We start from the raw sequence: 15702 nt of genomic DNA on the forward strand, positions 1-15702 counted from the left end.
TCAGTACCATGATTCACTGCTGTTCATTTATCAATCGATATTCATTGTCCCATGGTGTCAGCTCTAAAAACAAATACAGCACAGGCAACATGATACACAGATACAGCACTGGCCACAGGCTTCCTTCTAAATTATATTGTCTTCCAGCATTTAAGTGCAGAGGGGAGATGGGTTGGCCATCATTCTCAGAATATAATGAGTTGCTATCGTTCACTATGGCGTTGCCCTCTCTGTTACCTCCATTACACATCTGTACCATGGTCATTTGTCTAAATAACAGTGTGTGTGTGTGTGTGTGTGTGGGTGGGTGGGTGGGTGTGCGTGTGCGTGTGGGTGTGGGTGTGGGTGTGCGTGTGCGTGTGCCCTATCGGCACAGGGAACATTTGGCCGGGAGCCCCAAGCTAAGCCTGAGGATGACCGCTACTTGAGAGCAGCCATTCAGGAGTATGACAACATTGCCAAGCTGGGTCAGATTATGAGGGAGGGGCCCATCAAGGTGAGATACAAATGATATGTTAAGAATGGAGAGGGACGAGTAGACCCATGAAAACACCCACATTCCATCTCAACAGTCCATCCTCCGTTGGTCATGTGCTCTCTCCTTCTGTCCTTCCCAAAATGCATTGGGGGGGGCAAGATCAGAGGATGTAACCTAAGACCTTCTCCAGTATAGCTTGAGAAGAAAACAATGAGAGAGACCCCCAGAGAGTGGAAGATAGATTGTTGAGATTCAACTCCTGTGTTACATTTGGGATTAATTCATGACTGTTTGAAAACATCCATCGGGTTCGCAAACGGAGTGAGAGTGCACACATTGTACGATGTGATAGATTTCATCCTAACTGCCGTCCTGTTAGGGCTCTCTGCTCAAGGTGGTCCTGGATGACTACCTGAGGTTGAAAAAGCTCTTTGCAGCCAGACTGGTCACCAAATCCACCAGCCAGGGAGACCACTCATCAATCACTGAGGTGGGCTTGGAGAAGCAGATTCTGCACCTGCTGCTGTGCTGTTCCTGTGCCCCACCACTCGAGAGTGATCTTCCATTCTCCTATTCTGATGTTCTCCTCTTTCACTGCTTCTCACTCAGCTAGCATGAATCAGACCAGGGGATCAAATCATATTTACAAATGCTGTGTAGGTTTTGATGCAGATTGATGCACTTTTGCCACAAAGGTTAATTTATGAGCACCAGAAAGTTCACCTCAAGGTCCATTTTATAGATATTTTGGTGACTGACAGCCTACCGGTCAGTCTCTTACTTGCCCTGTAATGTAAATTCTTGCCATTTCCACTTCTCTAAACAAACTCTAATTATAGATTATTTGCAAAATATGTTTTGAACCAGGTCTGGCATGATTTGTTTTAATCACTGTACTGTTGTCACACTTAACTGCCACTGCTCTGGAGGTTGTTTTTTGCTGATTGTCCCCTCAAAACTCAACTTTGACCTTTTAACCTCTTTTCAGCCTTATTGCCCTTCAAGCTTTACGTGCCAAAGTCACTTAATTCACATTCACTCAATGCACACATCATCTTACTATATTCTAATCTCAAGGTGTTTACTTGTTTTTGTCTTGACTTTCTTCTCTCTCTGTGTCCGACAGCTAATCCAGAGTGACCTGGATGATGATGAAGAGGAGCGCCTGGGAATGGGCGGGGGCAGGGGAACACTGCGCTTTAAACACAAGCTCCCCATGGAGCTAAGGGGTCCTGAGGGTGTGCATGTGGTCCACGGCAGCACAGGCACACTCTTAACCTCTGACCTCAACAGCCTGCCGGAGGATGACCAACGTGCCCTAGCACGTTCTCTAGAGGCGCTGAATGCAGATGGTGGGCTGTATTCAGAGCGCAATGCCCGCACGGAGTCGGCCAAGTCCACCCCTCTGCACCGCAACAAGGATGGGGACACGCTCTCGGAGAGTCCCCTGGAAATTACAGAGTTATGACTAGCCGAGGCCTCGCTGGTCTGAGAGGAACCGGTGCTTGTGTGTGTACTTATGACCTCCTGCCTTCACCCTGACATCCTTTCTGAGAGACAAGCTTGGGAGAAGTGGTGGAGGGCTGGCAGCGGAGTGTGTGTAGTCTAGGGAACCACAACAACCAACTTCAGCACAGCATTGTGGTGGCTTACAAGTGTGTAGGGGGATGCACTCATCGAACAGGTTGGTTTGAGCGGGTTTTGTGTTGATGGTAGTCCTTGGTCAACCAATCCAACAGCAGGTTTATTCTAATGACTATCAATGAATGGAACATCACAAGAAGGGCGCTGGCCTGGCAATGTGCTGTGAGACCACATGAACTGGTCTCTTAGTTTCATCCTAAGAGCCATGTTGGACAGACTCAAGCCTTCTTTATGCAAGAAGTTTGTGAACCAATGGCCTTCTGACTGTCTGAATGCGTCTTGTTCTCTCATGTTGCTTTGAAGTCGTACCTGGACTGCATACACTCTCACAAACACAATCGCACGCACACATCAAAACAAGGCTGCACACACTCAGACTAGCGAATGGCCATCAATTGGACTTTAGACAATGACGCAACCCATTATCTGACATTTTTCATATGAGAAAACACAATGAAACCATGTTGATGGGACGAGGGTAGAGATATATAGCTACCTTCTTTTCCTTTTTTATATAAATGTTGAAAATTAGTCTCAGTATGGACAAGAGCACTTCTGACATGTCATCCAGTGAGGCTTGTAAGACCCATGTCTTCTGCTTACATCAAGGGAAAAGATGGCCGTGGATCACTGAACCTGAGCCTTTGCTTAGTGATGCCGGCCTTGCTGTGGAGGACACATTGTATAAACCATGGCACAAGATAACACCTACTAATCTGCAATGCCATGATGGACATGGTGTCAATGGCCCAGTTCACCACCACCTGGAGCGGCTCTGCCCCTGAAATTAGCCAGTCATAAGGAGACCGCTCACTGTTACTTGAAAGACTTTAAAAGTCGACTTGGACTATAGACTAAAACTATAGAGTGTTGTCATAGGTAAACTTGGCCCACAGAAGAGAAGAAAAAAAGGTTTCTTACATTTTATGTGAAACGCAATATCAAGGCAGAAAAACAAAGCTTTGATATGGACTTGTAGGAAAACATAGAACAATAAACAAATTGAAAAGAAAGGTTTTTTTTTAATTATTAACTTCTGGGGACTGAAGATGGCATTGTACCCCAAAATGGACTTAACACTGCCACCTAAAGGGGGTTAAAGAGTACATGCTCAAAATGAGCAGTGTTTGATTTATTTTTTTATTTTATAGAAAAATATCAAAAAGAGAAAATACGATGAATCAATGAAAAAATATTTTTGAAGAAAAGTGCTGACTTACCAAAATGGGTAGAGAACAGTAATGGGTGTGTGGAGTATATGTACATTGTAGTATGGTGACATCTGTTGTCGTCTGTTTTCCTTTGTATAGCAACTGTTTCTGATGAGTGGTGTGTTTTTAATGTTATTTTTATATTCCCATTTTGTAAGTTTTTATGTTTCGTCATCGTCACCAGCCCCGAGATCTGTGATGGAAAATGTTGTTGGATGACCTGTGATAATAAAAGAAATAAGCAATGGCCTCTGACCCAGCTTAGCTGAATTAGTAGGAAAGCAGCCAACCTTGATACAGCAATAGTGCAGCAGAATTTCTCCCTTCAGATAAGCAGGATATAATTAGACATAAGCATATTAAAAGGGGAAGCCGGGAACATTAGTTACTCACTGCGCAGGATGTTGGTGCCAAATGATTTTTTTTAAATACTGTGACCATCACAAGGTTAAGCTTTTATACAGCCATTACACTGTACTCATGGACAGTGTCAAGACAATGTAGCAGAGGAACTGGGGTAAAAAAAAAGTAAAAAACAAAAAGTAAAGAATGCATTCAAATTAAAACCTAAAAATGACATCTACTCTACTGCAAGAATCATTATCCCTTGTTAAACCTGAAAATTGATGCACTAGCAGTATGAGCTTAATATATTGTATAACTAACCCAGAATTTTTGAGACCAAGTGTCTTGATAAATGCTGCCCCCAAGTGTTTTGTAAGATAATAGCTTTGATGACAAAGGTTAACAAAATAAATTTGAGTCAAATGCTCAATGTCTGGCGGCCTGTCCAGGGTGTCTCCCCTTCTGCCACCCAGTGACTGCTGGGATAGGCTTCAGCATCCCGTGACCCGGAGAGCAGGATAAGCGGTTTGGATAATGGATGGATGGATGCTCAATGGTTGCTTGGGTCCAGATATTTGAATCTGTCCACTCCACCGAGCTGACTGATTCTTTTGGTCTGGCATCATGACATGAAACAGTAGCTTCTCGATTGAAAAAGTGATTATCCAATAGACCACTGCACTTCCGTGTTCGAACGTTAGAGCGGGGGGAGATAGAGGGGGATAGAAGCCGGCAAGTTTGAACACGGTTTAAATGGCAAACTATGTCGCTACGTTGGCTGCTGCGGACAAGAACCGATATTTGCGATATTTACATTTTCAACAAATGTTTGCATTTTATTCAATTATTACTTTTTACTGGATTACACATGACTGCATACAATGATGCATGATATACTACTCAGTAAGGATGACAATAATAATGCGATAACAATGTTTGCATTTTAACTGGATAAGGGAGACCGGGGTAGTTACCCCTTGTTTCTAGGAAAGATCAACAAAATTGAGCATGTGACCAAATATTCAGGGGGGGAGGGACCATTTTATGAAGTTTATTGGATAAAAATACATATGGGTTTGAAGAATGTGATCCCATTCAGACAGGTTTAGCTAACTGTGGAATTCCATATAGCCACCGGCTCAACCTGCGCCAGACCAAACTGTTCCAGGGAGGGAGAGAGAGGGGAAGGGGAGGAGGTGAGGGAGGGGCCAGAGCGGGTCTTAGAAAATATGAGTGGAGGAGGGAAGGCAAGGGGAGGGGAAGAGGGAGATGAATCAACCTACCCCGCAACTGAGTTTCACATCTAGCTGCTACAGTGTGGCTGAAGGGAGTCTAGCGAAGGAGACTACAGTGCAGCTAACATTATGCGGGTTGTAGCCAGCTAACTCGGCTACATCTCGTTCAACGTAGCTAGCCTATTACACTGACTAAATTCGTTTTCCCATCTGGGCCCACTGATCTATTGGCATTCTAACTTGACATTTTGGTGATTATAAAATGTAGAATAGACGTAACCTATTATTAGCTAGTTAAACTAGCTAACATTACCAGTGATGAAGTGCAGACCGCAGACGTAAACATGTTTGCTGTCAGGATCCCAAAGTTGTCCATCCTTGTCTTTCCTTCTGATCGCCTGGAGCCATTTCAGTCGTTTTTCTCCCTCCTTCTGCCTTTTAGGCAATACAAAAAAAAACGAATATTTGGGTTGTTTTTCTTGTTAACAGTACAGTCCACCACACAGCAACTTTTGGGCATCGTAGCTACGGCTAGGCTGCGTATCTAATACAGTGCGGCTTGGGTTTTCTATCCCCCTCTCCTGGCGTCCTGTTGCCAAGGTACCCGGAAGTGTTCCGATGGTCTATGAGTACCGTGGGAAGGGGGGGGGGCTAGCGATTAGCTAATCAGCGCCGCGGGCGGGACGGCATTGACAGCTACAACGGCGGCAAGAATACCCGCTAACAAACGTACGTCAGCGGTTCCGGGTTGGATGGCGTGCCGAGCAGTCACATGATCCCTCCGAGCTCTGCGGAGTCCCAACGTAATATTTATTGGAAGGCAAACTACTCCACTTTTACGTATTGTAACGTGCATGGATAAGAAGACACGCTGGCCGCTGGCTGGCGGGTCTGACCCTTTAGTCGAGCGGTTAGCGATGTCTCCTGCGGTGCGGGCGGTACGGGTTTGCTTCCCGGCCGCGACAGCTCCTGTGGTTGCGTTGCCCCCCGAATTCGCTACATTGGTGTCAGAAGTGGGATGGGGCGACCGTAAGGCCATCGGAAGCGTATGCGCCCTGAGGCGTGAAGGAGCTGATATGCTTAAGCGCGGGGAGGCGCTTCCCGAAGGAGGGGGGTGGCTAATGTAGCGAATTCGGGGGACAACGCAACCACAGGAGCTGCCGCGGCCGCGAAACGAACCCGTATCGCCCGCACCGCAGGAGACATCGCTAACCGCTCGACTAAAGGGTCAGATCCGCGAGACAGCGTGTCTTCTTATCCATGCACGTTACAGTATCCCCCCCCCCGAACTCAGTCTCAAACATGATTAAAAAAAATATGAAGCCGTCAGCAACTAAAACCCATATTTCGTCAAGAAACACGGATATATCTGATATTATGGACTCAGCAGTGGGGTGACAAAATCCTTTTTAGTCATGGTACAAACCGCTCTGCAGGAGCAGCCATATGTTTCAACAGATGTCCTCGTAAAATCATAATGGATAAGGCAGACTATGGCGGACATTGGGTAGCACGTGTTCTTGAGATTGATAGCATTCTTACTATTTTGGTTAATGTTTGTGGCTATAACGATGATCATAAAAACAGAAATTTGTTGCATCAAGTGACAAGTTTTTAACGAGCTAAACAAAAACTTTCCTACTGATTATTTACTGGTTGGAGGTGATTTTAATTTGACTCCTGATGAGAGGATAGACAGACGGCCATCTAGACCCTCACAAGAACATAATAATCAAATTATTGGAGAATTTATCAATAATAATAAATTGATGGATTTCTTCAGACCGGGATAAGAGGCATGTTAAGCCCAATGGCAAAGCCAAACTGAGGATGGATTAGACAGGCACAAGTCTGACATTAATGTAGATGGCTTTGTGGTCTGTCAGTGGAGTTGCCATCACCTTGACTGTACACAGATCCTTAGACAAGTTTTCAGAAACAAGCCAGTAATCTAAGTGATATTCTAGACTACAGCCACCCCTGTTGCTCCAAGTATAAACTCTGTCAGGTTTAAATTCCTCTCTCCATATATCTACAATATCAGATCTATCCATGAACAGCTTTAAAGAGGAATTTTGATTAGAACTTTGACATGGGGGCCACCTGTCAACAGCTTCATCTAAAACATTAGCAAGTAAGCACCTGGATATTTAGATAGCCACTGTTTAAGCTTGCATTCTAGGTCCTTTAGTAGGACATCATTACTAGACTTTGAATTGTACCCATACACATTTGTTGTGATCAGGGTAGTACTAAAGCAGTTTAAGACTTGGCAGATGATCAACATAGATAAAACCCAATTACTTTCATATAACTATAGCCCACGAAGAGAAATTGAAAGTAGATACCCTTTGCCATGGCAAACGGAGTCTTTCAAATATTTTGGCACCAACATGCCAAAAGATTTGGCAAAACTATCAGAAAACAATTATTCGCCTATAACTAAAAAAAATTAAGGAAGACATAACAAGATGGAACCTAATTCCTTTCCTTAGTCTCAGGTCAAGGATCGAATCCATTAAAATTAATATATTGCCCAGACTGTTGTATCTCTTTCAGACCCTACCAATAGAGATTAACCAAAACCAATTCAATGAATGGGACAAAATGTTGTCAAGGTACATATGGCAAGGTTAAAAGACCTAGGGTTCGTCTCAAAACTTTGCAGTTGGCCAAAGGAAAGGGGGGATGGGGCCTACCTTCTATTAGAGATTATTATTTTGCAGCACAGATGAGAGCTATGATATGCTGGTGTAACCCATCATGTGATGCTCAATGGGAAAACATTGAAGAGAGGATACCATCCATCCCCATACAGGCAATCTTAGCTGATAACAATCTATAAAGTTCTATAAATACGATGGATAACCCATGGGTGAAATGCACTCTCAATGCATTGCACTCGCTACACACACACTCAAATAGCTCCCAGACAAGTAATCCAACTCAGGACCTACAGATTTTAACAAAAATCAGTGTCTCCCAAAAACGGCGTAGTTAACCAAAATGAGTACACAGCCAAACCAAAGAAATACCAATTCACTTATCATTCCCTGCTTCCAAACAAACTCCGGAGGGTGAAAGTGACCAAACAGCGCTATAAATTAACTGATAAATGACCGAATTACTTGCCCGAATTCAAGAAAATCATTACCAACTAATTAATTAATGTAAAGGACAAGCCCCCCATGTTAACACCCCTAGCTCTACAGAGTGCAACTACAAAGGGGACACATCAAAACCATTCCACTACTACTTCTTTTGGCTGCTCCCGTTAGGGGTCGCCACAGCGGATCATTCGATTCCACTTCTTCCTTTCCTCTGCATCTTCCTCTGTCACACCAGCCACCTGCACGTCCTCCCTCACCACAGCTGTAAACCCCCTCTTTGGCCTTTCTCTTTTCCTCTTCCCTGGCAGCGCCATCCTCAGCATCCTTCTCCCAATATACCCAGCATCTCTCCTCTACACATGTCCAAGCCATCTCAATCTTCCGGATTGAGATGGTTTGGACATTTCAATCTGGAAGACTGAAATATCCAAGCCATCTTGCTTTGTCTTCAAACCATCCAACCTGAGCTGTCCCTCTAATATACTCGTTCCTAATCCTGTCCTTCTTCATCGCTCCCAATGAAAATCTTAGCATCTTCAACTCTGCCACCTCCAGCTCCGCCTCCTGTCTTTTCGTCAGTGCCACTGTCTCCAAACCGTATAACATCGCTGGTCTCACAACCATCTTATAAACCTTCCATTTAAATCTTGCTGGTTATGTCACAAATCACTCCTGACACCCATCAGCCACAGGACAGGCACCGCCAAGGAGCACCTTCAAGGTGGGGTCTGCCTGCTGTGCACTAGCGTTGTCCTCTAAGCAAACAGAAAAAGGCAAGTCAGACAGATCTGGCAAGGATAACAATGGCACTGTGTGGTCCTCTTTTTTAGAACTTAGCTCAAGCTGTGGATCAGGTATAGCACACGTCACAGCGCAGGCTGTAAAAACCTCTGGCAAACTCCGTGCACTTTGATCTACTCCCCTCACGAGTGTCACTGAAGGGATAACTACGGCAGGTGGCGGCACATTAGCCCAAACACATCCCCCAGCCAGACCATTGCCAAAAATGAGGTGAACCCCATCAACTGGTAGCGCTGGGCAGACACCAGCTACCATTTCCACCAGGTCAGACATGAGCATCATCTGATGAAGTGGGACAGACAATGTGGTTAAACCCATGCCCCGTACCTTGGTATCAGACATAGCAGAAAAAGGAAGCACTGATTCTAAAATGAAAGAATCTACAGCTCCTGTGTCCCGCAGGGTTTTCACTGGGACTTTCACATTACTTCCCACGAGTGAGACATGACCCTCTGTAATAAATAGTGAGAAATCAGAATAATCAGGACCGGCATGAGGATGCTGGTGGCTGCACCTGCTCCGGAAACTGCGTAAAAGGATTACCAATTCGGATCGAGAAGGCCAACACTACAGCCTTTCCCTGCCCCCTACCTCCTGATAATTTACTCCTACCTCTAAAAACAGGACACTCTGCCTTCCAATGTCCCTTTCCCCGACAGTAATTACAAATGCTGTTGGGATCAAACTTCCCACCTGACCCATGATCAGTTTAGCATGCACTGAAGTCCCGTCTCGATCCATCCTACCTCATGGAATGCAAACAACCTGCCATACACTGCCTGCGAGGGTGCACGTCTGCAAAAGTGTTTTTGTGCATACCCGTCGGCTAGGACAGCAGCCTCCGCAGCAGTCTTAACTTTATGCTCATTAATGTGGGTGGCTATGTAGCCAGGGACTGAGTCTGAACTGTTCTCACACAATAAGATCGGCCAAGCCCTCAAACGTTTCCACTTCCAAAACGGTGTACCACTGGTGAAAATGGGTGGCTAGATCCCTAGTGAACTCACCATGCATCTGCTTATCTCCCTTTCTCCATGACCTAAACCACTGCCAGTAAGCCTTGGGCACCAGTTCATACACAGTTAACACAGAGGACTTCTCTTTATCATACCTATGACTACCGACTGAACTGAGAGCAGCATATGCCTCTTGCACCTTACCAGTCATGATGCACTGCAATAACGAAGTGTGCTCCGCATCAGGCCACTGCCTAGCATCAGCAATGCGCTCAAACAGAAAAAATAAAGATATCTGGATCATCCTCGTCATCACATAGATCATTCCTGAGGATGTGACCCAGATATCTCATTTTGTTCAGCACATTTAGTGCTTGGTCTGCCAAGAAGAATGAGGGACATTTTTGCTTCTTATCCTCCTTGGTTTTAGCAATCATGACAACACTCTTTTTAGAGTTAAATTTAATGTCATGCTGCACACCATAACTTGAGCCGACTGAGCAGTTGCTGTAAGCCAGCACTATAAGGGGACAGTATGACTAAGTCATCAGCGTACATCAGATGGTTAATAAGACTATCCTCCACCATACAGCCAGTCTTACACTCTTTTAACTTTTTGGAGAGATCATCCATATACACATTGAAGAGAACAGGCGACAGTATTCCACCTTGTCGGACCCCACTGGTCACTGGGAAGGGTGCAGATATATTCTTACCCCATCTGACTTGCATGGTTTGATATGAATACCAAAAATGCAAGATCCTTATCAAATAAGAGGGGACCCCTCGCTCTTGTAGTTAAACAAATAATTTACCATGATTAACTCAGTCAAAAGCTTTTGATGCATCAAAAAACCACATAAATACTGTAGTGTTACGTCTTCTATATTTACTAACAACTTCCTTCAGTGCATATATGCACAAATATGTGCTGTGTTTATTTTTAAAGCCAAATTGATTGTCAGTAGTTGATATATATTCTTGAAGCCTATCCAAGAGAATTCGTTCCAATACTTTGGAAAGTATGCTAGCCAGAGCAATTGGCCTATAATTCTCTATACTGGATATTTTACCAGTTTTGTCTTTGATTACTGGGACTAGTAAGACAGACAACATAGAGTCAGGTAGGATGCCATGCATTAACAATCCAGAAAAACACATAGCCAGTATCACTGAGATTCTGTGGCTAGCATACTTCAGATGTCCTGTTGTTATTTGGTCAAGGCCACATGCTTCGTTCACTGACAACTTCTCAATGGCATAGCACACTGCATCGGGTCTAATAACCACATCATCATTGTTAGAGACATCACCAACATTAAATCCATCACTCTTTACGCAGTTAAAAATGTCTCTATAATGTTTTCTCCACAGTTTAGCAATATTTTCAGGCCCAGTAATCTCATCAATGCTGGATAGCAAGGGCATCTTACTATTATTAATAACCTTAACTTCCTTCCAGAAGTCATAGACATTGTTCTGCTGAAGCTTTTTGGCCATGGAGTTTGCCCTCATGGCCTGCTCATTTCTTTTAATAAAACGTACAGCATATTTAAATATAGCGTTAGCCTGTTTCTTGTGTTCATACTCTGGGCCATGTCTAGCTTGTCCTGATAAGACCCAGTTTCTAAAAGCTTCTTTGGCCTCTACATGCAGTTCAGCTACATATTCATTCCATCCTGGCCTGACGTTATGTTGTTTAGCCCTTTTTTGTGGAATGATTTACTGCCATTATTTAGACATTTCACAATTTTATCATACATTATACATGGATCATGCTTGTGGTTTTGGTTCTTACAGTTAACACTGCCACACAGAATAGCATCAAATGGTATATGCATATTACTTAGGCTCTTATCAGTCAGTGAATTATAATGTTTTAAGTCATCTTCTGTAAGCCTATACCAATCTACTTTCCCACTTTGTTTGTAGTTATCATAACTGGTCAACTCAGGTAGACTCTCCACATTTAACATCATAGACACAGGTATGTTATCTGTCAGGGCCAGACCATACAAGATCTCCACTTTCTCCAAACATTCATGAGCATCAGCTGTACATATACAGTGATCCAGCCAGGATGTTGTATGCCATGCTTCAGTGGTATATGTGTAGCTATCTACTGGCAGCAGCACTTTACTAGAAAGAACCAACTTGTAATCTTGACAAAATTGGATTAAGTATACCGTGTCGGTGAAGAGATTTTGGTAAAGGACACTAAGCATCGTGTCACCAAGAAGTACGCAGTTATGCCTGGCACCATTGTCAAAGGAAATTTGATGTTGTCCAAGTACAAGGTACAATATCAAACACAAAATGGCTCCAAGTAGAGATTGTTTTCAGTGGCTGACATCACCAGTATCACACGTGGTGAGGAAAAAAGCAGAAGGAAAACTTTTCATCAGTTGAACATACCTACAAGAAAAACCTTTCTCTTTGCCAATACCCACACAGAGCATGTCCAATCATTCATTTCTTCTGGAATGACAGTGAAGCTTGATCCTCTCCCATATGGGAACTGCCAGTTTGCAGCTCTGGCTGACCAGTTAGCAGACCCGGGAATCTTTTGGTCACCTGCAACTCTAAGAGAAGAGATTGTATCCGATTTGGTTGCAAATCCTTTTGCTGTTGATGGTACATCATTATCTTGCTTTGTAGATGGTGGTAATTGGAATGACTACATAAGCCATATGGGTGAGGTTGGGACCTTCGGAGATCACATCACTCTCCATTGAGCTGCTCAAATGTTCAACATTTAGTTTCTGATTGTTTCAACTCTTGGCATGGACACTACCTCAATTGTTTCATCCACTGAAGGATACCCTGAGGACTTACCCATATAAGTTCTTTGCCATATTGCAGAAGGGCGTGGAGATCACTATGTCAGCCTTAGTCGTCCTGTCAGTTCCTACATAGAGAGTATTCAGGAGATTAAATTGCAAAGGATCCTAGCAAGTAGACGCACTGCACCAAGGTCAGTATGTGAATTAGAAGTTAATGGTGATTCTATTATTGACATTCCTTTGGTTAGTGCCCCTAAATCTCCTGTCAATGTGTCCAGTTCTGATATAGCATCCCCGGTCATCCTACCTGAAGAAATTCTGGAACTAATTATCAAGCTCACCCTTGAGATGGACATGAGCATGTTAGGAACACTCAGTAGGGTTTCTCGTCTTTTCAGACATCTATCCAGATCTTTCCTACCTTGGATCTTTGTGCGAGATGCATTGGCTACCAGTCTGAAATTGGACCAGGAAAATGAACCTACCATCAGTATGATGAAACTATACAAAGCATCTGGTCGAAATAGCGGCTTGGCACTTTGACTCAAACAGTTCTTCTCTAAACACTCAGAATGGATGAAAGCGTGGCTTCTGCTTAAAAATCTCAAATTTGGTAGATATCAAGTGAAAGGTATATACTGGAAATAGATCAGATGGGTGAGTTTTCTATTCTATAATAGAGTATGGAAGGCTCAAGTAGAGAAGGAACAAAGCAAGAGTGATGAATATGGATACTGTTTAAAGTAATTCACTGTTAAATGACTGTTTAAAGTAATTCACTGTTAAAGGTATACAATGACTGTTTAAAGCCATACACTGTTAAACATGAATGACTTTAAACAGTCAATGTTTAAATTAAATTACTGTTTAATGTCATTCACTGTTAAAGGTATAAAATGACTGTGTAAAGTCATTCACTGGTAGAGATATAAATGACTGTTTAAAGTAATTCTCTGTTAAAGGTATAAAAATGACTTTAAAGTCATTCACTGTTAAAGGTATAAATGACTGTTTAAAGTCATTCACTGTTCAAAGTATAAACATGATTGTTTAAGGTCATGTTACACTGTACAGGTTACATTTATGATCATTGTTGAGGAGATTAGTTGAGGAGAAGTTACTGTAGCTGAAATAGCTGTTTTGATTAGCTTGACTTGCCCTGTCATCTCTTGTTGAGTTCAACATTCTGTTCTGTGGGCTATTGTAACAAAATGCACATATATAAAATTTTAAAAAAAGTAGTTAAGTCTGGCTTCTTGGTCAACAAGCATATTTATAGAATTAAACATATTCCTGTCTCTACCATATCATATTTTTAAAAAATAATAATTGTGGTATAGGCTATTGCAATTCTGCACCAGTAGATGGCATAATTGAACGAATTGCAATAGCCTATTCCCCAATTTATTTATTTTTTAAATCCACCTTATTGCCTTGACAGACGCTCAGCAGTTGTATTATTTTCCCGCGCTTGCCAAAACAATTAGACTGTGCACTCACAGACATTTGACACTACCATTCTCGTTGCCTCGTCGCTTTGGAAACTGTGAGGCAACGTTTGCTACGTGACAACACCCTCCACAATAGGACCAACCTCAGCCCAGACCAGATTTGCCAACTACTGTACCTTTGCCTGAACACTACATATTTCCAATTCAGGGGCCAGTTTTACAGACAGAAACACGGCTGTGCAATGGGCTCACCAGTATCACCCACTGTGGCCAACTTATATATGGAAGAGGTAGAACACAGGGCCCTGAACTCCTTCAGAGGAACACCCCCGAGCCACTGGTTCAGATTTGTGGACGACACATGGGTCAAAATCCAAACACAAGAGGTACAAGCGTTTACCAAACACATCAACTCAGTGGACAAGAACATTAAGTTCACAAGGGAAGATGTAAAGAACAACAGTTTGCCCTTCTTGGACTGTGACGTCCACATTGGGGAAGACAGGAGCCTCCACATTGGGGTTTACAGGAAACCTACACACACAGACCAATATCTACTTTTCGACTCACACCACCCTCTGGAACACAAACTGGGCATCATCAGAACTTTGCAACTCAGAGCTGACAATGTGCCCAGCAGCACTCAGGCCCAACGAGAAGAACACAAACACCTGAGGGGAGCTTTAAAAACCTGCAGCTACCCCAGCTGGACCTTTGTGAAAACTGCAACACGTTCCAGAAAGACCAACCGGGTGAGCGATGAGGAGAAGAGGAACAGAAGGAATAACATAGTCATCCCATATGTTTCTGGGGTCTCCGAGAAACTCAGGAGAATTGTTAACAAACACCGCATCCCGGTATACTTCAAACCCAGCAACACACTCCGGCAAAGACTGGTTCATCCCAAAGACCGCGTACCACACACCCAAAAAAGCAATCTGGTGTATGCTGTACAATGCAATGAGAATTGCACTGACCTATACATAGGAGAAACCAAACAACCACTACACAAACGGATGGCCCAACACAGAAGGCCAAACTCCTCAGGACAAGACTCAGCAGTCTATCTACACCTAAAGGAGGAGACACACTCCTTCGAGGACAGCAACATACACATTTTGGACAGGGAAGATAGATGGTTTGAAAGAGGGGTGAAGGAAGCCATCTATGCGAAACTGGAAAAACCATCCCTCAACAGAGGAGGGGGTCTGCGACACCACCTATCTCCCACTTACAATGCCGTCCTTTCATCTCTACCCAGGAGACTCAAGAAGCCCTAGCCTCCAAGAACAACAGTCAGTCACTAACGGCTCCAATGACTCATGACCACTGAATGGAGCACTAACGAAGTCGAAACCAACACCTCCAACGACTGTCTTTGCTAAATACACAAAAGAGCCATTGACATCAATAGCTCTGATAACGACTTCAAAGGGGGTAAATATCTGAGTTTCATCACCAGCCAGTCAGACTAGCTTGGTCTAGTCAGAAAGGCACGAACTGATGAAGCCTCTTGGATGAGAGGTGAAACGTTTTCACGGATATATACCAAGTCCAGTTGCACTTGATCCAATTCCTTTGGATAACTATGACCTGGATGAATGAGAACATTCACAGACATGTTGCGTTTTACATTATTACGTTATCTGTCAAAATATTACATTATCAGTTTTGGGGGGGAAATGACC

The 15702-nt window shown here is 43.5% G+C and overlaps 1 protein-coding gene across 1 annotated transcript in view; it reads left to right on the plus strand.

The window, feature by feature from the left end:
* cdh23 (cadherin-related 23) overlaps positions 1 to 1965 on the plus strand; it is a 330925-nt gene extending 328960 nt beyond the window's left edge. Inside the window, exons 67-69 of the mRNA XM_056291725.1 lie at positions 377 to 496; positions 858 to 968; positions 1605 to 1965. Of these exons, the coding sequence (XP_056147700.1) occupies positions 377 to 496; positions 858 to 968; positions 1605 to 1946 (573 nt within the window). The 3' untranslated portion in view covers positions 1947 to 1965. The remainder of the gene's footprint in view (positions 1 to 376; positions 497 to 857; positions 969 to 1604) is intronic.
* The last annotated feature ends 13737 nt before the right edge of the window (positions 1966 to 15702 follow it).

Source organism: Lampris incognitus, chromosome 13, assembly GCF_029633865.1.
Source record: "Lampris incognitus isolate fLamInc1 chromosome 13, fLamInc1.hap2, whole genome shotgun sequence".
In the NCBI taxonomy this organism is placed as follows: Eukaryota; Metazoa; Chordata; class Actinopteri; order Lampriformes; family Lampridae; genus Lampris; species Lampris incognitus.